This window comes from Colletotrichum phormii (genome assembly GCF_030913505.1).
Source record: "Colletotrichum phormii strain CBS 102054 chromosome Unknown BDP81scaffold_4, whole genome shotgun sequence".
NCBI lineage: Eukaryota > Fungi > Ascomycota > Sordariomycetes > Glomerellales > Glomerellaceae > Colletotrichum > Colletotrichum phormii.
The window spans coordinates 500,751-525,574 of NW_026851446.1; the positions used below are offsets into that span (position 1 = coordinate 500,751).

At 55.0% G+C, this 24,824-nt stretch overlaps 9 protein-coding genes across 9 annotated transcripts; 4 read left to right on the plus strand and 5 right to left on the minus strand.

Annotated features, from left to right (window-relative positions):
• Positions 1-738: 738 nt before the first annotated feature.
• BDP81DRAFT_446529 (GMC oxidoreductase) lies at positions 739-3,304 on the plus strand (the record flags this gene model as incomplete). The annotated part of the gene is made up of 5 exons (XM_060592071.1): positions 739-1,115; positions 1,198-2,281; positions 2,344-2,428; positions 2,493-2,578; positions 2,636-3,304. The coding sequence occupies 5 exons, from the start codon at positions 739-741 to the stop codon at positions 3,302-3,304; spliced, it is 2,301 nt and encodes a 766-aa protein (XP_060448773.1).
• A 1,300-nt stretch (positions 3,305-4,604) lies between these two features.
• BDP81DRAFT_390903 (Molybdopterin cofactor biosynthesis C domain-containing protein) lies at positions 4,605-5,300 on the minus strand (the record flags this gene model as incomplete). Its single annotated transcript, XM_060587475.1, has 1 exon — positions 4,605-5,300. One exon carries the CDS (start codon positions 5,298-5,300, stop codon positions 4,605-4,607), a length of 696 nt encoding a protein of 231 aa, XP_060448774.1.
• A 254-nt stretch (positions 5,301-5,554) lies between these two features.
• Positions 5,555-7,418, minus strand: BDP81DRAFT_458373 (molybdenum cofactor biosynthesis protein A; the record flags this gene model as incomplete). The annotated part of the gene is made up of 3 exons (XM_060593405.1): positions 5,555-6,809; positions 7,274-7,347; positions 7,395-7,418. The coding sequence occupies 3 exons, from the start codon at positions 7,416-7,418 to the stop codon at positions 5,555-5,557; spliced, it is 1,353 nt and encodes a 450-aa protein (XP_060448775.1).
• Positions 7,419-7,735: 317 nt separating this feature from the next.
• BDP81DRAFT_159220 (WD40 domain-containing protein) lies at positions 7,736-9,712 on the plus strand. The gene is made up of 3 exons (XM_060581998.1): positions 7,736-7,839; positions 7,895-8,748; positions 8,810-9,712. The coding sequence occupies exons 1-3, from the start codon at positions 7,815-7,817 to the stop codon at positions 9,479-9,481; spliced, it is 1,551 nt and encodes a 516-aa protein (XP_060448776.1). The 5' UTR covers positions 7,736-7,814; the 3' UTR covers positions 9,482-9,712.
• Positions 9,713-11,204: 1,492 nt separating this feature from the next.
• BDP81DRAFT_159227 (uncharacterized protein) lies at positions 11,205-12,532 on the plus strand. Its single transcript, XM_060581999.1, has 4 exons — positions 11,205-11,308; positions 11,363-11,501; positions 11,557-11,762; positions 11,826-12,532. Exons 1-4 carry the CDS (start codon positions 11,246-11,248, stop codon positions 12,420-12,422), a joined length of 1,005 nt encoding a protein of 334 aa, XP_060448777.1. The 5' UTR covers positions 11,205-11,245; the 3' UTR covers positions 12,423-12,532.
• An 831-nt stretch (positions 12,533-13,363) lies between these two features.
• BDP81DRAFT_159248 (uncharacterized protein) lies at positions 13,364-14,220 on the minus strand. The gene has a single exon (XM_060582000.1). The coding sequence runs from the start codon at positions 14,019-14,021 to the stop codon at positions 13,515-13,517; it is 507 nt and encodes a 168-aa protein (XP_060448778.1). The 5' UTR covers positions 14,022-14,220; the 3' UTR covers positions 13,364-13,514.
• A 1,671-nt stretch (positions 14,221-15,891) lies between these two features.
• On the minus strand, positions 15,892-22,218 carry BDP81DRAFT_446532 (armadillo-type protein; the record flags this gene model as incomplete). The annotated part of the gene is made up of 3 exons (XM_060592072.1): positions 15,892-16,368; positions 16,431-19,609; positions 19,746-22,218. 3 exons carry the CDS (start codon positions 22,216-22,218, stop codon positions 15,892-15,894), a joined length of 6,129 nt encoding a protein of 2,042 aa, XP_060448779.1.
• Positions 22,219-22,809: 591 nt separating this feature from the next.
• Positions 22,810-23,913, plus strand: BDP81DRAFT_446533 (transcriptional regulator-domain-containing protein; the record flags this gene model as incomplete). Its single annotated transcript, XM_060592073.1, has 3 exons — positions 22,810-23,074; positions 23,136-23,192; positions 23,297-23,913. 3 exons carry the CDS (start codon positions 22,810-22,812, stop codon positions 23,911-23,913), a joined length of 939 nt encoding a protein of 312 aa, XP_060448780.1.
• A 422-nt stretch (positions 23,914-24,335) lies between these two features.
• BDP81DRAFT_390910 (uncharacterized protein) lies at positions 24,336-24,712 on the minus strand (the record flags this gene model as incomplete). Its single annotated transcript, XM_060587476.1, has 2 exons — positions 24,336-24,584; positions 24,683-24,712. 2 exons carry the CDS (start codon positions 24,710-24,712, stop codon positions 24,336-24,338), a joined length of 279 nt encoding a protein of 92 aa, XP_060448781.1.
• Positions 24,713-24,824: the final 112 nt, after the last annotated feature.

A 24,824-nucleotide genomic window follows, 5' to 3' on the forward strand; every position in this document is an offset into this window, starting at 1 on the left:
CACTCGCGCCCGGGTTGAGAGGGTTACATGCGCCCAAGTGCCGCTCAGTAGCGCCGTACCCCGCCAATGCAGAGAGAAAGCTGCACATTTATGGTGTTGACAGCTTTGTGTTGGCCAGGTCCGGTAGGGGAAATCATAGGTCCGAGACGCCTCTTTGATGGATTCTGCAACCACAAACAAAGAGACGGTTCAGAGCTAATCATGGTGTCCAATCTTTAGCCGCAAAGCTGGCGGTTGGCTGAGTTTTTGACCACTCCAATAGCATACCGGATCGGGAGTAGGGTCCCATCTGCCTGAGGAGATAGCTAGACAGAACGAAGGAGAGGGTGAGAGTCAGAGAGAGGAGATGGCTATGGAGAGATCCATTGAGATGCTTCGTCGCACAGACCCCGCATCCATGGCAAACACGAACCCCTGCAGCACCACCATGCGAGCAGCAGGGGGTTGCTAACGACGACTCGTTTTCCCGTTGCCTTCCCACACACACATCCTGACATCAGTCGAGCATGAGCTTCCGAGGTGCCTTTTCATCGCTCATGTGTCAATTGGAACTATAGCTAACTCCAAAGCTGCCCCTCATCCGACCTTGCGTAACTTTGTTGTTGTCATTGTTCTTCTACCCCTTCTCATCTAAGCTATTTTCACGTTGTATCGCGTTGTACCACCGACCCGTTCCCCTTTGATTACTATTCTCATCTCTCTGTATTTACTTACCATCACGCTTCAAACCGCTCCATCATGGCTACTCTGCCAAAGACAATTCCTAGCACCGCCGTCGAGCTTCAGCTTCCGGCGTTGCCGACCACCGATTTTTGGAACGAGACTCAATGGACCGTTCTGATGTCCTTGCTCGAGGCGGTCCTCCCGCCCATCTCGCGACCAGCCACTCTCACAGACACGACGAGCCAGATCCGAGTGTCCGATGCCGAATATGCGGCCGCGCTCCAACTCGCCCAGAACACCATGAAGAAACCGCCTTCGGAGGAAAAGTTCCAGGAGTACATGGCGCACAACCCCGCAAAGGAACCCAAATTTATCGAGAGCATCACCAGGACACTTGCGGCCCTGCCGTCCGGCGCGCAACGTCAGCTCGGCGGCGCGATGGGCGCTCTTGGGTAAGTGATGATGATTTGTGAACGCGAGCACGACGCTTCACTTTTGATGTTCGCCGTGAACCGCAACTGACCAAAATGACAGCACGCGCGCCGGCACGCTGTTTCTCACCGGTTACTGGACTCCAGTCCACCTTCAACCGCTAGAAGTTCGTGAGCAGATTTTGAAGGCTTGGCAGACTTCCAGGCTCCCCACAATCAGGGTACTATCAAAGTCAATATGTCTCCTGGCGCAAAAGGCCGCCGTGCAGACCAACCCTTTGTTCATAGAGTTGACGGACTACACCAACATGCCGGACTTCCAGACGCACGGCGAGGGTTTCGATTTCAACTTTATGCAATTTGAGTCGGCCGGTTCGCCAGCCGTCGTGGAGACCGACGTTGTCATCGTCGGATCGGGCTGCGGAGGAGCCGTCGCTGCCAAGGTCCTGGCCGAGGCAGGTCACAAGGTTCTCGTTGTCGACAAGTCGTACTACTACTCTCCGAGTCAGCTCCCCATGTCGCAGGATGCCGGCTGCTCGTTCCTGTACGAGAACGGCGGCTTCATTACCAGCGACGACAACTCACTTAACATGGTCGCCGGAAGCTGCTGGGGCGGCGGCGGCACCGTCAACTGGAGCGTCAGTCTCCAGACGCAAGGGTTCGTCCGCAAGGAGTGGTCGGAGCAGCGCGGCCTGCCCTTCTTCACCTCGCCCCAATTCCAGAACTGCCTCGATAAGGTCTGCGACTTCATGGGCGTCAGCGCCGACAAGGTCCGTCATAACCACCGCAACCAGGTGCTGCTGGACGGGTCCCGGAAGCTCGGGTGGCATGCTACCACGGCCCCGCAGAACACGGGCGGAACGGAGCACTACTGCGGGCAGTGCCATCTCGGATGTGGGTCGATGGAGAAGCAGGGTCCCACTGTCAGCTGGCTGCCGGCGGCGGCGGGATCCGGGGCCAAGTTTATGGAGGGCTTCGAGGTTGAGAAGGTTACTTTTGACGAGTCCAGCGGGTCCAGGCGAGCCACGGGTGTGGTTGGAAAATGGGTGTCGCGGGGTGCTAATGGGAGCACCAGCGCGCCTTTGGAGCAGCGGACCACACGACAGGTTGTTATCAAGGCCAAGAAGGTCATCATGTCGGCTGGATCGGTTTCGAGTCCCTTGGTGCTGTCGAGGAGCGGTCTGACGGTGAGTAGTCGATGTTACCCGATGGCGCGCTTCTTCGTCCGCTTGACTGACATAACGTCTAGAACCGACACCTCGGACGCAATCTCTACGTGCACCCCTGCAATTTTGTGGGTGGTTACTGGAAGGAAGACTGCAAGCCATGGGAGGGTGAGTGACTCAACAACGCGTCATATGTCCTTGTGTCCTGGTTACTAACGTGAAGTGCACATAGGCGGTATCATCACGAGTTACTGCTCCTCGTTTGAGGATCTCGACAAGGCCGGCCACGGTGTGAAGCTTGAGCCAACCTGCATGATTGTACGTCCCAGCTCCAAACCTTTGCAAGCCAAATATGTCCACTAACACCTTTCACAGCCCTACGCAATCCTGTCCAGCATGCCCTGGCACTCTGGCCTCCAGGCCAAGCTCAGCGAGCTCCGCTTCCGCCACTTTGGCGCCTTCATCTCCCTCACCCGCGACCGCGACCCGGGCCGCGTGTACCCGGACCCCGTCTCAGGCCGCCCCCGCATCGACTACGTCGTCTCGGACTTTGACCGCGCAAACACCCTCGAGGGCGTCGTCGCCCTCTGCAAGATCTGCTACGTCGAGGGCGCGACGGAGATCCACGCCGGTCTGCCGGGCCTCGAGCCGTTCGTCAAGGAGGACCACGCCGAGCTTCCCGAGAAGGAAGCTGCGGCCGCTGCGTCATCGGCTTCGGAAGACAGCGGCGACGAGGCGATCCTGGACGGCGTCAACGATCCCAAGTTCGTTGCGTGGCTGGATAAGTTGCGCCGGGTGGGTAACGCGCCGCCCGTGGCGATCTTTTCGTCTGCGCATCAGATGGGCACGTGTCGGATGGCGCCTAACGAGGATGAGGGCGTGGTGGGACCCAAGGGCCATGTTTGGGGTACGGAGAATTTGTTTGTTGCGGACGCGAGTGTGTTCCCTAGCGCGAGCGGAGTGAATCCTATGATTACGAACATGGCGATTGCGGATTGGATTGCGATGTGTGTTGGGAAGGAGATTAAGGCTGAGTATTCGTAGAGTTGTGGGGAGTTTGAGGACGAAGAGAATGTGTAATGGGAGAGAGGGAGGGGAGAGGTAGAGGAAGACTGAAGTGAGATTGTATAAAGATGGAAGAGAAAGAGAGAAAGAGAGAGTGGCGGAGTACATTTTATTGTAGCTATACCCAACTCCATAGCAAATTGTCACATTTTGGTGTCCTAGTTCACCGCATTCTGGTACGAAACGTTACTAAAAGGTGACCGCTTGCTTATACGATACAAGATTTGAGCAACAGCGTCGCGCGAATTGTCTTGACATTGATTTGGTTAAGAAACGTATAAAAAGAAAATGGAGCCCGGCTATGATGATTGTGCCGCCGAGCTATCTTACCTCTCGCCACCGTTGCCTCTTTCTGCTGCAGTTGAAAAGTATATATTTTCATCTCTACAATACAACAATTGATCAATCTGCACTGCTCCTTGGCAAGTGCGCGACAGACCTCTCTGTGTGCCCGCTCTCCGACGCGGACAATGCATATCTTAGGTAGTCAGCTATAAGTAGATTCAAGGCAACATGGTGAACTCCAGCACACAAAGATCTTGCAGCGTGGTGAACTGCCTTCTGGCAGCACCCACATCTTAGAGGGCACGCTGCTTCTATCTATATTGTGCAATACATACGTTTTGAGAGCGAGGTACTTGGTAGTGAGTGATATAGACTACGAGACCTGGTTTTCTCTTTTTATCACTCCTTTAACGGAGTATATTCATTGATGTAGGGAGTAAAGGGGGAGTTTGTGCCGTTGACTTGTTTGTTACTTCCGCCTTGGATGTCACCTGATTGTGGTTGCTATGACCCCTTGGGGCTGTGGTCTTGTTCTTGCTACGCGCAGTGTTCTTCTTTCGAAGGGGGAGTGAAGTTTGAGGTAGGTGGCCAGGTGTGAACTGATATGGTTCTTCGAGGCCTGGTTTCTACCTTGGTGCTCGAGGCAGTATTTATTTGGCGAGGCACCTGGATTCAGGATACTCTTTCAAATTATTGGTGGATAAAGGAGTTTATTCTTCTGCTTGAACTCGCTTTCTGGATGCCATCTGGGGTGTTTTTATGATTGACTTGGGATTGCCACTTGCTATTTTGCTCTTACTATCTGGGGGTACCTTGGTCTGGCTCCAAATGGGATTTGTCCCGAGATGATCTGCTCTACGACAAAATTCAGCAACAGCGAGCAACATCTTCTACTCCTTTCCTATACAACTTTGCGAGTATCCAACTGTCAACTTCAACCCCCTTTCAGCCATATCAAACGATAGAAGATCTTCACAAACAAGCAAACATCCCCTCAAGGCATCTCCCACCGCCCACTCTTCCCTCCATCCTTCAACACAACTCTCAACCCGCCAATAACCATCCCCTTATCAACAGCCTTACACATATCATACACCGTCAACGCCGCCGCCCCAGCAGCCGTCAAAGCCTCCATCTCGACCCCCGTCTTGCCCTCACACTCGACCGTCGCCTCGACACAAATCACCGTCTCATTTTCGGCGTTGCTAGCCGGCTCGACCTCGACGCTGATATGGGAGAGCAGGATCGGGTGGCACAGCGGGATGATGTCGGGGGTGCGCTTGGCGGCCATGATGCCTGCGATGCGCGCTGTGCCGAGGACGTCGCCCTTTTTCATCTGGGAGGCGCGGATGAGGTTGATGGGGGAGGGGGAGGAGAAGGTTATTGTGCAGGCTGCTTTGGCGATGCGGGCTGTGGGGGGTTTGGTGGCGATGGAGATCATGTGGGCTGAGCCTGTGGGGGAGATGTGTGTTAGGGATGATTTGGGGGTTTGTGTCTTGTTTTCTTTGTTGTTGTTGCTAGCCTTGCTATCGTCGAAGGAGTCGTCGTTGCGGCGGGTGGTGGTTGAGGAGAAGAGTCTGAGTTGGGAGTTGTGATGTGTTGAGGCGAGGAGGTGGATGGGTACCCCTGGCGCGCCTAGAGGACGGCGTGAAGGTGCCGGGTTCAAGCTGATGGGCGTGCTCATGAACATTGGTTTTGAGAACCTGGCAGAAGAGAGCGGACGGGAAGGTTGGAGCGGTCGAGAATCTAGATAAACTAATGATTCAGCCTTCCATTCATATACACATACATGTATTCGTTTCGTGTAAAATCCCCCCTTGAGTATGCCATTCGACCATCCCCTTTGGTATCCAACGCCGGCCCAATGCAAAAAAAAATCCAAACAGGCAATCTTTCCCTCAAAACCAGTAGACCAAGAGTGTAGGAGAGAAAAGGGGGCCGCGGTTACCCACCTATCAAGATCATCGGCCTGTTCTTCATATGCTCCAGTTCCCCGATACCCGCGTGCTTCTCCTTCTTCCGCTTGACAGCCATGCCGATGACGTCCAGGAGCTCCGCCTCGTTGAGCGCCGCGCCCAGCGGTTTCTCGGCGTCCGCCAGCCCCTGCCGGCGGTCCATCTCAATCTGCTTCATCGCCTCGAGCGCCGCCTCGTCAATGGGCTCGCCATTGTTGGACTTTCGCAGGATATCCCGCAGCGAGACCTCAGTGTTGCCAAACAAACAGACCTTGAGGTTCCCATCGCTCGTGATGCGCAGCCGGTTGCACGTCCCGCAAAAGTTGTGCGTCATGCTCGTGATGAAGCCGATCTTGCCCGCGAACCCGGGGACGTGCCACGTCTTGCTCGTGTCGTTCTTGTGGTCTTCGACCTTGGCCAGGGTGGGGTACGTCTCGCGGATGACGTCGAGCATCTCGGCGTAGCCCAGCATCTTGCCCTTGTTCCACTTGTTGCCGTCAAAGGGCATGTACTCGATGAAGCGGACCTCGACGTCCTTTTCGCGCGTCATCTCGACAAAGGGGGCGATTTCGGCGTCGTTGCGGCCGCGCATGACGACGCAGTTGATTTTGAACTTGATGCCGGCGCCGGCCTTGTTGAGGGCAAAGATGCGGTCGATGCTCTTCTTGACGGCGTCGAAGCCGTTGCGCCGGGTCATGATTTGGAACATGTGCGGGTCCAGGGTGTCGAGGCTCAGGTTGACGCCGGTGAGGCCGGCCTCGACCATGCTGTCGAGCTTGCGGTGGATGGAGAGGCCGTTGGTGGTCAGGCACAGCTCCCGGAGGCCGTGGGGCCGGAGGGCGCCGATCTGGTGCATGAGCGGGACGATGTCGCGGCGCACCGTGGGCTCCCCGCCCGTCAGACGGATCTTGGTTACCCCCTGGGAGACGAAGACGGAGGAGAGGAGGACGATTTCCGGGGTGGTGAGGAGTTCTTTCGTCGGGGAGAGCGGCACGCCTTCTTCGGGCATGCAGTAGAGGCAGCGAAGGTTACAACGTTCCGTGACGGATATGCGGAGGTAGTCGTGCTGGCGGTGGAAGGTATCGGTGAGGAAGTCGGAGAAGGGCTTCGCATCCTTGATGAGACTCCGGCGGGTGGTGAGTGGCTGGTGTTGGGAGCTCGGTGTGACTTGGGCTGCAGCGGCAGCCGCGTTCAGACACCTCGTCTGCGTCTGCGTGTGAGATATGCATGCCGACTGTGATGGTCTGCATCGCTGTGATAGTTGGCCGCTGCTGCGCAAGGCAGTGCGAGGCCATGATATGCTGTGTCTCATGCCGCTCTATCTCAGTATAAGGAAATGTGAGTGAGAGGCGATGGGTGAGATGAGCCTGAGAAAAGAGACAAGAGGAACAATCACACGCTGCTCATTCCCATGGTTGATACGACACTGACATGTGATGATGATTGTTGGTGAGATGAAAAGGAGGCTATGAGATGGATGAAATTCGGATTAGTTCAAGAGTGAAGAGTGAAATTGCTATCACGACGATGAGATATGTGATACTGTGAGTCAGCAGAAGCGTGGCGATTACCTATTTGTGAGTGAGGTAAGCACGTTGATAGACAACACTAATGCGACTTCTCTGCACCAAAAGTGAGACTAAGTGGGGGGGGAAAGAGCCGCTCAGTGCCGCTGAAGGGCGTATGCACAAGCGCAAGCACAGGTCACCGGGGCCGACGGAGGTGGGCGAAGGATGTCTGGACTCTGGCGGGGTTCGGCGGCGATTGAGGTGTTGGCAGGTGCTGGCGAAATAGCGCAGTGTTGATTGGTTCCCGGCGTCCTCTCCCACCGTCGTCCAGCCGGCAACTTCCATGGAGCCGGAGACAGCCCGGCCACTGCGACCACAGGCGAGAGAGCCCAGCGCTAGTCCCAAACAGGAAGCAATGTAAACAACCGCGACGCAGACAGGCAACCTTGTTTCCTTCCATTGCAACAACGGCTTTTCTTCAAGACTCCACTCCACCACTGCCGAGACTCAGGAACGCTTGCCCAATTCATCTTCACCTAAGGCAAAAAAGAAACCCTGCTTCGCAGAAACACCCGTTTATTGATACTTCCCAAAGGAATACTCGGGAGACTTCACTTACCTTGTCTCAGACTTTCCTAAACAAGCCAGGCTCGTCTTTGGGTACCTGACGTAAAGTACCGTACCTGGGCTTCTTATCACACTCGCGCCTCCCAACACACACAATTCCCAACCTCATGCATCATGCACTTTTCAAGGATCTTCAAATGTAAGGCTCTCAACATCTTCTCGTCCATTCTTTGCTCAAGGCTTATCATCGACAGCATCGCCGCATTGCGCGTCAAGTCCTGATGGTAACCTAATTGCAACCTTGTCGCCCACCAGTGTCAGTGTACGATCTGTCGAAACCCTGGAGAACATTCATAGCGTCAAGCTGTCGTCCAATCTCGGCCCTGTCTACGCTTTACGATGGTCACCTTCTTCAAGACGCATTCTCGCTTGCTTCTCGGATCAGGTTCTCATCTACTCGGCTTCGGGTCCAGGCTATCGTGGCGTCATACGAAACCCCGCAACCCCCAATCTGAAGCCCACCTTTGTCCAGTTCGGCGCTTCCGATACCGAGATCTTCATGTGCTCGTCCTACGGCCTCAAGTTCTCCATCTTCGACCTCGCCACCTCGAGAACCATCGAGATTAGCAACCCAAAGTTCCACCAAGCTAGTGTAGCTTCTCGTGGCTTTGCGCTTCGTCCCGGCTCAGGACATTTGGCCATCCTCACACGTGTCGCTGGTAAAGATATTGCCAGTATCCACCGCCCCAAGACACGACAAGTCCTTCGCTCTTGGCAGCCCGATACTGTCGATGCTCAGGGCCTGACCTGGACCCCAGACGGCCGCTGGCTTCTCATGTGGGAGTCTGCAGCTCAAGGACACAAGATCCTGTTTTACACGCCCGACGGCCACCTCTTCAAGACGTGGTCTGGACCCTCGCCATGGACGGTTGACGAGAAGCATTACGAACTCGGCGCGGGGGTAAAGCACTGCCAAGCAAGTCCAGACGGCTCTCGCATTGCAGTGTGCGACCACACCCGTAGCGTATGCGTTCTAGAAACCAAGTCTGCTGCTGAGTCGATGAGACTCGAGCATCCTGCAACCATCGTCCCGAGGGATACCGTTCAGGTGGGTGACACAACCTACCTTTGAGCAATAACTTTGGCGTAGATTAACACAGTGAGGATAGATCTGGCAAGAGGAAATCGCCACGACCCAATCAGGTTCACAGCACTCCTTTTCGCGCGCGACCCAGTCCGTATCTGCCCCGGCCCGAGCGAGCAACGGCACTGTCGATACTAAGCCAGCCCGCACCTTATCCGTCTTTGATGCGTCATCCAGTCTCTTGGCTACCACCTTGGAGGACTGGCCAAGCACTGTTTGGGTCTGGGATCTGGCGTCATCTGAACTGCGCGCCGTTCTCATCTTTCACAGCCAAATTTCTGCCCTCTCCTGGCACCCAAAACAGCGCGAAGTGCTCATGGTTACGTGTGAGGGAGACAATTACGCAGGTTTGGTATTCGTCTGGGACCCCTTGTCCGACGGCCCGAAGACGGTTCACTTTAGAGGGCAGCTACCCGATGCCAAGGTGTTGGGAAAGCCTCAAGCATCATGGCTCGACTGGACTGGAGATTCTGCCGTTCTCCTACTGGGAGATAACAAGCATCATCTCATGGCATCACTTACAGACGCTGAGGACTCCGGAGCCCCATGGCAAGACGCGCAGCGCAATGATTTGACAATGACCACTGGCAAGGATGAGACGCAAATGGAGGCGCCTGTACTGGACGATTTCGACGAGGACCTGTCCGGTCTAGACATGTCCGAAGTAGACGGTACCTTCTCATTCAAAAGGACTTGATCGATTACAGCGCCACCACTTTGGTTCTAGACGGCTGCACCAGAAGCTTCCCCGACCAACCATCCGGAGACAGACCCCAAACCTGTGGATGTCGCGCAGATTTCATTGGTTTCCCAGCTACCCGCGGCTGCACGCTGTTGCAGCCGAGCGCGATGATGGATATAGCATCCGCGCCGACCTGATACAGAAAGGGGTGGTCATTACCAAGCTCCAAGGATGCCACTGCCGCAGCCACATTGTGCAAACTGCCCTCGCGAGGAAAGGCTGCTAGTGGTAAGCGTTTGCATCTCTCACGGACAGCCGCGACATGACTACAAGGACAGGGCCTCAAACGAAATCGTGCAAAACTTTTGACCGCTGCTCTGCTTGTCGCTCCAACTATGGTAGTTACCGGCGCTTCCCCAAGGAATTGTCTGTCATTCTGACAGGTTGACGTGGCTTACCAGCACCGCGCTTAGTGGATGTTGTCTTCCGCGGCCTCTCTCTCAACTGTCGCCAATTTGTATCGACCACCCGTAGTCCCAGGCATCACAATGTGTTGGAGGTGCATGCTACATACAGCGGCGCAGCATCGCACCAACTTATTGCAGGGATCTGTCTATAATGGAACTTTCTCAGTCCGAGCCTGCTCCCCTCGAGCCTATCACTTAAACCTGCCATTGGCTATAGATGATCAAGGGCAAAGGTTCAGAATGCATTCGGATTTTGATGAGCATTTTGAGCTGTTCATGGACGATCTGAGAGACCGATGGTCCCTGATCGTTGCTCTCAATGGTGTCCCTAGCTCCCTCTCCGGATCGGGACGAGTCAGTCGAAAAGGGAAGCCTTTTTGGCTATCACCAAAAGAAATGTAACCCTGTTCGTTCGTTCTTTTGGCCTCGACGCAAAGTCAAGGGAGAAAATCTGTCTGTTGCCGAGCCGCAGCTTACATCGAAGCCTCCAATGACCAGGTTCACGGCACATACTTTCGGATGACTCGATAATGATAGCAACCCGTCTTACTCGACCCGACAATGGCCAAAGAGCTTATGCGCGCGATAGGTGACTGTGCCCAAAACAAACTTGCATCAAGCTGGACCCCACATGGTGGCTGTCATTTTACGATGCGTTGCAAGGGAGAAGCTCAGTGGCACGATCTAACGAGCTGCATTTCACCTCTTGCGTTGCGACGTTCTTTGGCGCTGATGCACTGCGGGTAGTCGGCACCAGATCGTTTCTGACCCCATCTGACCATTCGGCCGATTCACCAGCGGATGTGTTGGTTGGCACAGACAAGGAACCCCGAAGCGCAGAGCATGGGTTCGGATACCCAAGCCAGGACGACTACTTCCAACGAAGATGGAATGTCTGCCTGCCAAGTACCGGTTCAGACTGGGATAACCCGGGGGCAGCACTAGCAGGAAACTCCCTTTCCTCGATCTAAGGGCCAGAATTTCTCTTCATTGGCCATCTGATGACCTGGTTTCTCAGTGGTTTCCTCCACGAGGAAACGTGGATGATAGAGAGAACGAACCCAATATAAAAGACGAATTCCATTGTTCTCTCCTCACCACCGCAAAACATCATCTCTTCCCTTTGTTTGTCCGAGTCGATTCGAGGACGGCCAAGGCTTTGTGATTCATCACTGGATCTTGTGTCCCACGAGATCCTGTCACTGCTTGATTCTTCACACCGTCACACAACCACCAGTCAGGTCAAGACGTTTGGCGTCCAACGTTGGACAGAGTCCGTGTCAGAAGTTGCTTCCCGTCATCCCGCGTCAACATGCAACCGCAAATGGTCCCTCCCGGTCTGGAAACCGGAACCTTTTACATACCCATAGCAAACGTTCGTGACACCGGCTACGCCGCAAATGAATCGATATCCTGACAGACGAAACAGCTGCCTTTCGACACAAACTGGAGGCAATTCAAGGATTGGCTCCGCGAAGGTTGTGTTGTTGATCATGTTCAAATCTTTGGGCCCAGTACCTCTGGCTGGATTAGGGTGATGGGCCAACACAATTTCCACGGTGCATGTGGTGGGTGTACCCGGCCGGCTGGCAACGTCAAGCCATTCGCTAACATATATTCGAGATCGCCTGAAAGAGGGCGTGTTTCACGGCAGGCGGATCATGTTTGACGATCGCAACATATCAAGTCCCATCATGATCAAAGACGTCGAGGTGAACGAAAACTCAGCATCTACGCAAGCGAGATCGCAAAGACACGAATCAGCGTTAGACTATCAGCGAGCTGGTCCCTACCCGTATGATTCCTATCCAGGAACATCATATCCTCAGGTAGGACCATCGGCAAGAGAGGGTTCATTGAAGATAGGCTTACTGACATACTGTATCCTGCAGTGGGATCCGAATACCTTTAATCCTAGTCAAGGAGATTACAACACTCAGCAGCCAGTCGCGTGGTACGACGGTCACAGTGGAATGTACCCTACTTCCCCTGGCCAAACCGTCATTACTGAACAAAGAAGGATTGTTGTCAGTCGTATCGGTCGCAACACTTCGGATGACCAGATCAGGGCTTTTATCCAGCAAAGTACATCGAGCAAATCAGAGCTTCAAAGAATTGATATCCCTCGCGGCTCCAACAACCAAAGAAAAGGCGGCCATGCATTTGCGACGTTCCGGACGCCAGATACCGCACTAAGCGCTGTCAAGGCACTCAACGGAAAGTCTTTGAGCGGCCACGAGATCGAGGCACGTCTGACCAACGAAGGAATCACCGAAGGACAACCACAAAATCCGGTTTCTCGTCCAAAGAAGAGCGGCGACCCGTCAAAAAAGAAGAGGTCAAGCGGGAAGCCCACGTCACTGACGACGACCAGCTCGAGTAGTAGTCGGCCATCTGGCGAATCGTCGTCTTCTCGTCAACCGCAAGCAATAGTTGTCGATGGTAGCAAATACCGTTCTAAGTCAGGGTCCAAGGAGAGAGAAGGATGACAGAAAGGCATTCATTCAGCCAGTGCTGCCACCCGGTGCTGCCACCCAGTGAATACGCACCAGACGACGTGTTTCCAGGCGCTTGATGCGAGGCGCCTCTATTGAGATGGAAATTTCATGGTTTACTCTTGCAATCGCAAGACCCCTCCTGTGCTAGCTAGGACTCCCGGACTTTCTTTCGGGTCACGATGTTTGACGAAGCAGGCATTGTGGATGTTGTCACCATCCGCTCATTGCCCGATGGAGTTTAGAATCCATCACCAATAATGTAATTGGACAGGAATCGGACAATTTTGACGATTTAATCGAATCGACCACTCCAAGTCTCCCGATTGGACGTATGAGGCAAACATGGGCGACTCGATGCATGTTGATTAAATCCCGTGATGGCCGAGACGAATCTGCGAGCGAACGGACAGCGTGTACGGCTCAGACGCAGCCTCGGGCCAAGCAACATCGATAGAGCCAACGCAGTCGTTGCATCCTGCATCCTGCATCCTGCGCTAGACACAGCGACTGATGAAGTTTGGGGGCTCTGGTTGGTTGGATACCGAGATTGGAGCCCCAGATCAGCGAGTGACAAGCACGCGTCCAGATGCGGAAGAAGGCTCGTTGTCAACAGTCAAATCTCCCACCGACTAATCTTGTTCACCGGATCAACTACCTCACTTGAGTATCAGCTTGTCAACAGTCAAATCTCCCACCGACTAATCTTGTTCACCGGATCAACTACCTCGCTTGAGTATCAGCTTGGTCGACACTTGGTCAAGATACAAGAGATGAGAGCTTAGGCGTTATGCCGGAGTCGGTTCTTAGATTGCTACGAGGCCCGAGTTGCGGCAGGCAATGCATCCAGAGGCGGCTGAGATGCTCGATGACATACTCGTACGCCCCTCGCCTGTGAACGGACTATAGAACCCCTCTGATTTGAGCCGACACCAGCCTAGTGTCAGTAGAATTGGCCACAGGTATTATGCGGCTATCCGCCATGTCAAGGCCGCATCCATCGGGTACGCTGCCAAAGTGTGGAGGGGCCTGTTTGGAAGCGGGCTAACGTCTTCTACAGCCGTTAGGCCGACCGAAGCCTTTGTCTCACCTGCACGATCTATAACTACTCCTGGCTCGTCCCGTGAGGCGATTGCAAAGTGGAAGGAAGAAAAAAAGAAAAGGAAAGCAAGAATGCTGTGGAGGAAAAGCGACATGGAGTGAAGAGAGCGGAGAGCTATGCATATGCCGCCCGACTGTACGTACAAACGCCCGTAATATGCGGTCGTAATCACGGACTTGTGGACGCTTCGAATCCGGCGACGACGTCCGCCTCCCCGACAACAAGTCTTCGGCCCCTCCGGGTAATGGAAGGGATACATTTGGGAAAGGAACTGGAGAATGACGAACTGTCAGAATCTGATTCAACGAGAATATCGATCCATCACCTCCTTCTCCTCGCCGTGGCACACCAGCGAATGCAATACCGACCGAGATCGCGCCGCCGCCGCCAATTTTCCACAAACCCACATTTGATTCACGGCAGCTCCCGGAAGGTAGTGGTGGTGGCACTGCTGCTGGTGGGATGCTGAGAAGAGCCAATGGTATGCCCATCTGCTCTGTCCTTGGCTCAGCAAGCAAACATGCGTTTGCTTTTCTGCATTACGGACCACCTGTTCATCTCTACAACAATGCAAGAAGGAGATCCCAGCACACCGTCTTTGGCCTCTGTTGGCATTGGAAATGCCGAGTGCTGGTGCTGGTAATGCCCACTTGTATGAGATGTGATAAGCATCAAGGGATCCCACACTCTCTCCCCTCACTTCCCCTCTACCCCGGTTTCTGTCTTGTCTCTTGGATGGTCCTTGGACGAACAGCCACGTCGCCAATACCCGCCGTGCGCTTGCGCATGGCTACATACTGCGTATTCCTTCAGACCACTTTATCGGTACGGATACAAGCCTAGCCGGTGCTTCTGGCCCCATGCTAGGCCAAAGAAAGAGAAATCCATAATGGTGGCATTGGCCTCGTCACATCAACACGTCAAGCTTGGACGAGGGTTCATGCAACTACCTGTGTATGTCTGCCATTGCCTTGGCCTCGGCTTCGGCTTCGAGACAAGCGAGCCCGGCTGGAGAGATGGTATAGCAAACATCCAACATCTACCGATACATCCGGTTCTCTGAGGACGGAGAAGTTCATGAGCACATATTTTGGCAGTTAATCAGATCCATACGCCCGAGTTCAGAGGAAAGGAGCCGTTTACGTCGAAGGTACACTTCGATACGTATCCCCAAAGTCCAAATTCCCATCTATCCGTACATCCATCCACTCCTTACCCGCCTGCTTCTCCTATGATCCGTTCTCCTCACCCCCGGTACAGGAAAGATGAATCAAACCGATGATATGTCCCCGGTCTCATGCCGATGAAATCGATGGCACGGCGCGGCTTGGAGGGTGTGGGTGGGCGGCACGCGGTTACTTACCTGCATTTGCGCTGGGTTTTTAACCCCCTGCAAAAAAAGCTGTACAGTTACTGCATGGCGATACGGATTGCATTGCTACCTTGGCATGCCTTCTGCTTCGTCTATATCTAGGTATTTTATGTAAGGTTGCTCTGCACGAAAACGGTGGCTTTTACGGGGACGCGTCTCTGCATCCGTAAGGAGAGCAAACGATCAACGGAATCTGGGATTGGATTCCAGAAAAGAAAGAGGAACAAGATTTGGGAAAGAGCCCCATCAGAGAAGTTTACGAGTCTCGGCCGAAGCATGGTTCTTTACACGAAAAGCCACACTTCTTGAATTCTTGATTCTGGACTCCCAATGGGGGAAGCCCTGTAATGTGACGCCATGTCCTCCCTCACCATCCTCTCTCTTCCTGCACGTAAATCATCACCCCCCTCCTTCTCGAAGTAAAAAAGAAAAAGCAATATCAGCTCGTTTGAGAAGCCCAGACCGGATGAGAATCTCAAATCCCCTTTCGAATCTTCCACGCCGGATGAAAAAAGTACGGGAACCGACATCATACTTTCTTTTCCAAGCCCGCGGTCACGCAAGATCCGAGTTGACGGGATGCGTTTTAATCCCTGGCCCCCCCTTTCTGGCTAGCGACATCCCATCATCCAGTACTCCGTAGTCCTGACATATCGCAACGAATGGGAATTCAGCATCCCCTAGGAGAGTGAACGGAAAAAACACGAATTCGGTTCATAGTCTTTGCCGGCATGATTCTTGCTCTTTTGTAACATCTACTTTTGAAAAACCTCTCCATCTGTTTTTGGGTCTCCTGCAGGTAAGTGTACCCGGCAGCAACAGTCGCATCTTGTCTAATGCCATCTTCCTCCAATGTCACCCCTCCAATGCCACCCCTCCAACGTCGCATTACCTCTCACGTTGCTCCTCTTACTACTCGCATATACCTCTGCAACTTTTTCCCCGTCACGGACCATGGAAAAAAGTGACCATAAAAACTTGATCACATATCACCCTCCAAAGTCCATCTTCAACGCGATGCTCGGCTGACCCGTCGCCCCGCTCGCGGCCTGTTCCGTAGGCCCCTGCTGCCGTCCCCACCGGATAACCTCCTCAAGGAAGGCCTTTTGCCCGTCGCTCATGCTCGCCACGACGGTGCGGAACGCGTTCTGGTCAATGGCCGCCAGCTCCAGCAGCCGCGCCGAGGTGTCTCTATAGCAGTCTTCGCCCTCTGAGGAGGCGCGCGCGAGACAGGTGGGCAGGACGAGCGCCATGGCGACGGGGACGCGGTCCCGGGGTACCACGCCGACGTACTGGCTCAGCGAGTGCGCAATCATGGAGCGGGCGTTCTCCGGGTCCTCTGGCGCCGTGTTGGTCACGAATGCGACGAGGCGCGGGAGGAGGTAGCGCGCAATGGTGTGGTCTGCCGGTGTAGGGTTGCCCTGCAGGAGCAGCGACCTGATGCAGTTGGCAGCGATCTTGGCCGTCTGTATCAAAGGGTTAGTCACGTATATCGAAACATTGAGGGAAGTTTCAGATGACTACATACCATGCGATCCGTCAGGCAATCAACCACCTCATCGAGGTATCTTGCCACAAGAGCATCGTTCGCCGCCAGGTGGTTCGTGCCGCCCGTGAACAGGATGGTGCTCGCGAGCAAACAGTTCTTGACGCAGGTGAGGGATGTAGGCACCTCTCGCTTCTGTGCGTTGAGGTAAATCGAAAGGAACCGGCGTAGGCAGCCCTGCAGCTGGACATCCGTGGGCGACGGCCCGCTACCGTCCTCGCCGCTGCTCGCCCTGCGGGATTTTGTCATGCTCGCGACGAAGCGCTTGAGGGTGGGTAGGGACTGCGGAACGATGACTTCCTGACATCCGGGAGTTGAAAGGATGGTGGCCAGGATGTGGATAATGCAGGCGTGAAGATCGGTCTTGATGATGGAGGGGAAGACCTCGGCAGCGTCAACGAGCGCATTCAGGGATGAGCGGATGAGGAGCACGGCTTCCTCCGTCATTTGGTGGCGGCCCGGCTGATTTACCTCTGTGAGGTTGGGAAGCAGCCCAGCGAGGACCAGGACGATGATGCGTGTGAGCTCGAAAAGCTGGTCAATGTCGTCTGATAGATCGCCGTCATCGCCAGAGTCCTTCTTGCGTGCCGATGGGTGAGAGACGCAGAGTGCCCTCGCGATCTCTACAATGACGCCTTGCACGTCGAGTCCTTCCGTCAAGACCAGTCTATCGAGCAGATCCATAGTCTCCGAGAAGATTGCCTCTCTGTAAATCGCATGGCCGGATACACTCGGGTGGAGGATCTTCTTGAGGGCCTGCAAAATAGCCAGGTTCTGCTCTTGAGTAGCCAACGAGTCACTTTGGCCAGGGCGCGTGGCTAGGGCCTCGAATGCGATTCCAAAAAGGACGAAGAAGAACGCAACAGGCTCGTCGCGGTAGTTGATGTCAGGACCCTTGGTGTGGCCGTTCGTGCTCAGCCCCTCAGACGCCTTCCCATCGAGAGCATCAAACACAAACTCGCTGTCTTGCTCAATCAAGCTCGCAATAGCGTCGACGAGCTTGAGCCATGATTCTTGGTAAAACTTGAGCAACGTCTCTCTGTTCAGGGCCGCGTAGATAGTATCGAGACTGCCTGATAGCGAGGGGGGTCCGAGTGTCATTGAAATGTCAGGCTCGAAGCGCAAGCGGGCAAACTCTCGCAGCGACTCCAGCCACAGCGGCGTCAATGTTCCAATGTGAGGCTTCAGCACGTTGAGCAGGTACTTCTGCTCCGAGCTGGCAACTTGTAGCTCTGCCCAGGCCGAGAAGACGGACATCTTGACCATGACTTGCGCATTGGAGCTGAGACCCTTCAGCTCGCCAATGCCAGCATTCTCGTTCTCTCTGGAGAAGTTCTCCAAAGCAGACACCAGAGTCTTGAGGATACGACCCATTCTATCAACATCCGTAACGATGCCTGTGGCGATGAAGCCGGCACAGACGTTGACGGCTTCAGACGCCAGCTCAGGGGACGAGTCCGCGGCAAAAGCGGGCGTGAGCGCGGAACTGATCTGAGCCTGGTACTGCTCGAGAAGCATGGCTTCATCAAAGTCCGGGTCGGGTGTCCGTCCAAACATCTTGAGGACTGCCCCAATGATCTTGAGACCCCACACGCGCAGCTCCAGGACACTAGACGTGGACGCGGAGAAGGCCATGCGGACAACATCACCGATCCTATTCTGAAGCGCCACCTGCGCAGCGGACTCGCCGTTCGTCATCACATCCTTCGCAATCAAGACAAACATGTCGTTGATGCAGCTGATGGCGAATGTCGTAACTTGCCATCGAAGAGGCTCGACTTCAGCCCCGGCCTTGTTGTCTTGATCATCCTTGGCGGTGCCTGCAAAGCCAGCCACTTCCTCGTCCTGTAGGTCCGGCAATCCGCCCGACTTCTTGGTCCCGACGTCTGACTCTTCCTTGGCCTTGGCCCTGGTCATCTTGAGCACAGTCTGAAATCTTTGAAGCCACAGACCAGTGTCAGTCAAACAAGTCTGTCGCATCCAGTTCCTCAGGATGTTTCTGATACCATCGTGTGTCGGCGCAGTATCAAGAACCAGCCACAAGTGATCTTCGAAGCCCTTCTCGGCAGCGTTGATCACGTCATTGGGGTTTCTCTTCATGATGTTGTACAGGCCATCGACGGCGACGTCCCGCAAGATCGGATACTCTGATCTGAGGTACTTCTGGAGCAACTTGACATAGTCATCAAAGTGCATATATCCCGGCGCGTAAAGCGACAGGTGCTCGAAACAACTCAGAGTGGCACGCTGCACCAGCAAGTCATCCTCCTCCTGAAGTTGATTGATAAGGTCAAGGATAAGCTCCCTCGACTTGGTCGAGTCTTGCAGATCAGGACCCAGGACGTTGATGAGAGAGTCGACGCATCGCGTGATGGCGGCAGGGGTAGAGAGTTCCATTTCGAGGTTCATCGTAATAGCAGACGAGATTTCCGGGTGGTGCGTATCAGAGACGTAAAGCTGTGCCAGCATTCCGAGCGTGCTAGGCACATACCCAGCAAAGCTCAATCCGGCAGCATCTGAAGCCAGGGCGAGTGCCTCCAAGGCCCAGAAATGGACGGTAGGATGAGGATCGTTGCAGAGAGACATGAGAATGCCGAGAATAGTCTTCAAATGGTAGCCCGCCGCCATGCCACCAACCTTGGTTTGGATGGATCCGAGTGCCATGGCACAGCCAGCGCGAGCACTCGGCTCTCGGTTACTGACGATGGTGTCGACAAGGTACTTGATCTCGTGGTTGGTGAAGGCATTACCACAGGCATTGCAAAGCCTAGCAACTGCAGCATATCCAACGCTCCGGACATACTGATCTCCGTCAATGACAAAATCCCGCAGCATGTCCTGGAGAAGCCTCTCCACGGCCAGATTGGTGACGTTGCCAGGCGAAGATTGAGTCTCCTTCACAGCCACACGTAATGTCGACAAGATGGCAACTGAGACATTGACATTCATGGCTGCCTTCCTTCCAGGGTCTCTCAGCAGAGGACCAGCCGACATGAAGGTCCTGACCTGCTCAAGAACGCTCTCTTGTACTTTGGGGGGCGTGAGCGGGAATACGAACGCGAAAAGCTGGATAGCCATGTTGATGACCTCCGTGGCTGGTGGATCTGGGTTCGTCGGCTCCGAGGCGGTGTCGCCGACGTATAAAAGAGATGCGTCATGTTCTAAGGTACCACAGACTGGCGACAGCAATAATCTGTCAATAGCCTCTTCTGGAGTATCCTGTTCAAGCGGCGTTCCCTCTAATTGAGTTGTCCTGCTGGCCAGGCAGGCCCTTGATCTTGAACCCGGAAATGAGACCTGTGATACCGAACCCAGAGTTGTCGCCAACATCCCAAACAGTCTCGAACGTGGCTGCGGCATTCGCGATCGATGCACTGAGAGAGTTGACCGAATAGTTTTCCGGGTCCGCAAACAGCGATATCGCGATTGTGAGAAGGTTGGATTGTAAAAGGGCCTCGCTGCCTCCAGCAGGGCTGAGGTTGACCAACTTGATGTAGCATTGCAGAACTCGACGTTGCACCATCATATCGAGATCGTGAAGCTGCAATGCCGGCGTCAGCCTCTGCGCCACGTCGTCGGTGGTCTTCCTCGCAGGCAGCGTTCGCAAGAATGCGGACGTGTTTTGGAGCATCGTTGCTATGCGCTTGGAGACATCGACGGTCAACAAGCGGTTATTGAACTGTAGGAACGAGAGGATAGATCCCAGAGCGCATTCTCTGACGTGAGTCAAGAAAGAAGCCTCCAGGAAACTCCGGTGCGCAGTGTTGTCTTTCGACAACGGCTTCGGGAGCGCATTCTTCCACAGAAGAAGTAATTGAGAAAGATGAATCTTGACAAAGTTCGGTCCGAGCGACATCAAGCCGCCGATGAGGATCCAGGCGACCTGGATTTGAGTACTCGAGACCCTCAACTCAGACTGCCCGCTCGACTTCAGCAAGTTAGTAGCCATGGTGAGGACACGGCTGTTAATGTCAACGGAACCATGCAGAGGTCGCGCGGGGCTGGCACTTAGTGTTGCCGCCAAACCGTGGGCAAATCCTACGCATCGCCGAGGAGAGTTTCGGCCACTCGTCAGAAGAGCTAGCTCTCTGCTCAAACTATTCATGCAAACCGACAAGCAGGGCAGGAGCTGCTGTGGGCAAGCCAACACAAAAGCCTTCATGCATGCTGAAGCGTGCACCTGGACTGAGTAGCTGGGGTGCTGGAGAACCTGCAAGAGACCGTCGCGGCAAGACTCGGCAAAGTTGTTCGCAGCGGATCCCAAGTTGTTGATGAGCGCTGCCACGGCGCCGAGGGCGGCGATGAGGGTATGTTTCGACGGCTCGGGCCGCTCCGTCAGGGCTTGAGGGTAGTTCTTAAGGATGTCGTTGACAATCGACTTGGCCGCCGCAGTCTGACCAGACTCACCCAGAATTTTCTTTCCAATGATATCCTGGAGGATTGTATCAACAATGCGCCTCGAGATGAGAAGACGATAACGGTTGTTGAGAATGTTGGGTTGTCCCAAAATGTCAATGGTCAAGCTCTCGAGGATCCTGAGGTAATTCGCCTCCACCGTCTTCTCGCCGAGCTTTCTGAGCACCTTGCCGTAGCACACGCCAATGGCGGCTCTCGCCCTGTTGGGCGTCGGCATCTTGGCATACTGCGTCGATAAGATCTTGAGAATCTCCGTCAGAGACAGCGCAAGATCCTGCGTCCTCTTTCCACCGGGAGCAGGGCTGCCAGGCCGCGACGTCGGTAGCTCGTCCTCGTCAGCAACCATGCTGGCCGCTGTGCCCGTGCGCTTGATGGGCTTCTTGGAAAACCTCTTGGACGCCTTTGATGTCACGGGAGCGCCTTCCGCCACTCCAGTCTCTGAATAACCGCGCACCATGGCCTCAGCCAGCGCTTCCGCGGCGGCGTGCCTCACTTGCGACGACGAAGAGTCAGTGACCTTCCATATGGCAGCCTGCAGCTTCTCAAAGTCGCTAGAGTTCTCAAAGTACGGTGTGTGCCGAACCAAGGCTCTCAGGCACCGACAAGCCGAAACGATGACGAGCGAGCCCTTGTCGCTAGTAGCGAAGCTGCGCGACTGCTTAAAGATATCCCTGGCGACATTCTCGTCTACACTCCCCTCCACCATCTTCACAAGCTTGGCCAGGGACACAAAGACGGCAGCACGGAGGCCGGCATTGTTGGACGACGACTTGAGCAGCTTGATGAGCGTGGCGCAGGCCAGTTGGTGAAGGCCGATGGCGCTGTCGCCAGCGGACACATATACGTCTCCCAGACAGGCGACAGCGGCGTGCTTTGTGCGCGGACCGGCATCGGCCTTGGACTTGGCGCCCGAGATGATGCCAATCAGATCGTTGATGGTCTCGAAGAGGAGCTTCCTATCGCCATGGCCAAAGATGTGGGCGAGGCACTTTCCCAGGTTGTTCCTGACGACTCGGCTTGGCTGCGGCGAGGGGAGGTTGATGATTTGGAAGATCTCTTTCTTGAGGTAGAACTGCTGGGCGGTGCAGTCGTCGGCGGGGAGGCTGAGGACGTGCTTGGAGAGGGTCGAGACAAAGGTCAGGAGAAAGAGCTCCTGTTGTTCGGCCGGGAGGGACTGCAGCTTCGGGACGTCGAGCTCGGGGGTCGATGTCGCGGACGAATCTACCGCGGTAGCTGTCGCTGCGGCCGGGGGCGGTTGTGGTGGTGGTCCCGATGCAGCTGTCGATGGCCTCGGCGAGGCAGCTGCTTGCGCGTGGTCCCCGTTGGAGCCATTGGGGGCTCCTGTCGACGACATTGGGGACGACGGAGAGATTGTGTGTGTGAGGTTACGCCGTCGAGCGCACACACGTGGGTGGTTCTGGTGTTTTGTATCAATGGATATTGTTGTTCCCTTTTCGTCGGATGTGTTGTCGAAGGGTGGGATGGGTTATTGGGGAGAGGTTGAGGGACAGGACAGGCACGCGGTCAGGTACGGGATGGTCTAAGGTAAAGTGAGCCCCATGGAATTAGGGGCGGCTACCCCCCCCCCCCACGGCGGGTCTGTCCCAAGCTCTCTCCATAGGGGGGGAACAAGAGCCATGACATATCGCTTCGAGGCGCCAGCTGTGGCTCAGCCATACCACCTCAAAAGTTGTCAACTGTGAAAGTCAAGGGTCTAACCAATAATCAGCCACACATCAGACGTTCCGGATGGTCCCACTTAAATTTCGAGGAAGCTCCGAGCTCCCAACCGCTCCCGCCGTCCGTGTGGCAGAAAGTGTGTCCCGGGCAGAAAGAAACATGACATGAACCGACATGAACCAGAAGAGCCATTGACAGCCCCGAATTCCGACCCGGAGAACAACCCACCGGCGCAATCCTCACCGAGACCTCTCTGTCATCAATCATGCGCCCGTTCGCCTCCGGCCCCGTCTGGACCATCGCATCGCGCATCGCCGTCGCCGTCCCTCAAATCCCCGTTCCCAGACCTCGAGCTCAGCCCACCACAACTTCTTTCTGCTGCCAATGCCTACGTCCGCTCTCAACGACGCCCGCCGTACTGAGCGGGCACAACAAGTGGTCCAAGATCAAGCACAAAAAGGGCGCTGCCGACGCGCAAAAGAATAACATGCGCAGCCAGCACTCAAAGACGATTGCCCTCTACTCCAGGCGTGCGTCCCCCATCGCATCACCGGCCCTCGCATCGCACACAAGCTTACCAATCCCACGTAGTACACGGAACCGAGAACAATCCCCAGCTCGTCACAGCAGTCGCGAATGCGAAGAAAGGTTGGTTACCTCATAACAAGCAGCCCGCATTCATCCACCATCAGGGAAACACACACACACACACACACAAACAGATGGCTAACCTGGGAAACCCCCCCAAAAAGACGGCGTCCCCAAAGCCGTAATCGACTCCGCCATCGCCCGAGGCCAAGGCCGCTCCGCCTCAGGCGCCTCCCTCGAACCCCTCACCCTCGAAGCCATCCTCCCGCCCGGCGTCGCCCTCATAATCGAAGTCGAGACCGAAAGCAAAGCCCGCTCCCTCCAAGACCTCAAAGTCCTCGTTAAGAAACACAAAGGCGCCGCCAACGCCACCACCTTCTTCTTCACCCGCCTAGGCCGCGTCGTCTTTGCCGCAAAAGAAGGCCCTTCTCCCGTGACCGTCGACGACATCATGGACGACGCCATCGAGTGCGGCGCAGAGGACCTCGAGGCCGACGAGGAGGGCAACCTCGTCGTCTGGACGCAGCCCAACATGACAAACGCCGTCGTCAACGGCGTAGGCCCCAAATTCGAGCTCGAGCTGCTCAGCTCCGAAATCATCTGGAACGCCAACGAGGATACAAAGGTCAAGATTGACGAGGGGCTCGAGGCCACGACGCTGAGCGAGCTCTTGGCTGCGCTGCAGGAGTTTCCCGAGGTGCAGGCTGTGTACGGTAACCCCACGCGGGGAGACATCCCCGAGGAGCAGTGGTCCGGCATTGAGGAGAACCTCGACTCGTAGATGTTGGGTGCATATACACACCTGACCCTTGGGTGTTGATGTACATTTTGTTGTAGGATACCATATTTTTTTGTGTACAACATGTAGAAAAGAACCACATAATACAAGCAAGGATAGAATGCTCAGAGGGGCGTTGTTTGGGGTCCAACCCGAGAATCCAAATCAACCCCCAAGGAATGATATCCGTTCCGCCCAAAAACTCCGCGTCAATCGCATGACAAATTTCCCAAGCCAAGTACGTTCTTCTTTTGACAGCCCAAAAACGCCCATATGATACAGCGCGAATCTCCTCTCGGTTCTCGCAAGGCAGTCAGTCCCCCGGTAGTCGTCCTTCTCAAAGTTTCAAGTCACGGCGAGAATCCAGATCGAATGTGCCTTCGCCTTTTTCCCCTCATTCACTTGAGCCGTACATCGAACCCCCCTCATGACTGCTCCGCATTCGAAGGCGGGTTCTGCGCAGCCTCCCTAGCCTCCCTCTCCCTCTTGACCTCGTCAAACGCCCGCTGCCTCTTGGCCAGACGAATATACTCGCTCTTGATCTCGTCGCGATCAAACGGGATCTTGTGGGAGTGCTCGGCCTTTGGCCAGAATTCGGGCACCGCGAATCGGTTGTCGAGGTTCGTGCCAAAGTAGTACATGACGCCGATGGGGAACATGACATACATGCCAAACTATTTGGTGGTGGCGCCATAGTCAGTAAAAGAATCAAATGCCATGAAGTTCTGCGACTGAAGACTGGGGGTTTTCCTGCAGAATTTCAAGCTCGTACCTTGAAAACTTCGAGATTGAGGCCGCCCATTGTGACTGTGATTGCGCTGTGCTTGTGGGAGAGGCGGTGGTGGTGGTGGTGGTGGTGGTTGTGCGATTGGAGTCGATGACGATGGTAAGAGTGGTTGGACGACTTGCAGGGT

Excerpts from the sequence above, each read along its gene's own strand:
- BDP81DRAFT_159248 (XM_060582000.1), bottom strand. The coding sequence starts at position 14,021 with ATGGGCATACCATTGGCTCTTCTCAGCATCCCACCAGCAGCAGTGCCA.
- BDP81DRAFT_159227 (XM_060581999.1), top strand. The coding sequence starts at position 11,246 with ATGCAACCGCAAATGGTCCCTCCCGGTCTGGAAACCGGAACCTTTTAC. Across the intron at positions 11,502-11,556 it reads CAATTTCCACGGTGCATGTG|ATCGCCTGAAAGAGGGCGTG; the intron begins GTGGGTGTACCC and ends CATATATTCGAG. Across the intron at positions 11,763-11,825 it reads CAGGAACATCATATCCTCAG|TGGGATCCGAATACCTTTAA; the intron begins GTAGGACCATCG and ends TGTATCCTGCAG.
- BDP81DRAFT_159220 (XM_060581998.1), top strand. The coding sequence starts at position 7,815 with ATGCACTTTTCAAGGATCTTCAAAT. Across the intron at positions 7,840-7,894 it reads CTTTTCAAGGATCTTCAAAT|CATCGCCGCATTGCGCGTCA; the intron begins GTAAGGCTCTCA and ends TATCATCGACAG. Across the intron at positions 8,749-8,809 it reads TCCCGAGGGATACCGTTCAG|ATCTGGCAAGAGGAAATCGC; the intron begins GTGGGTGACACA and ends CAGTGAGGATAG.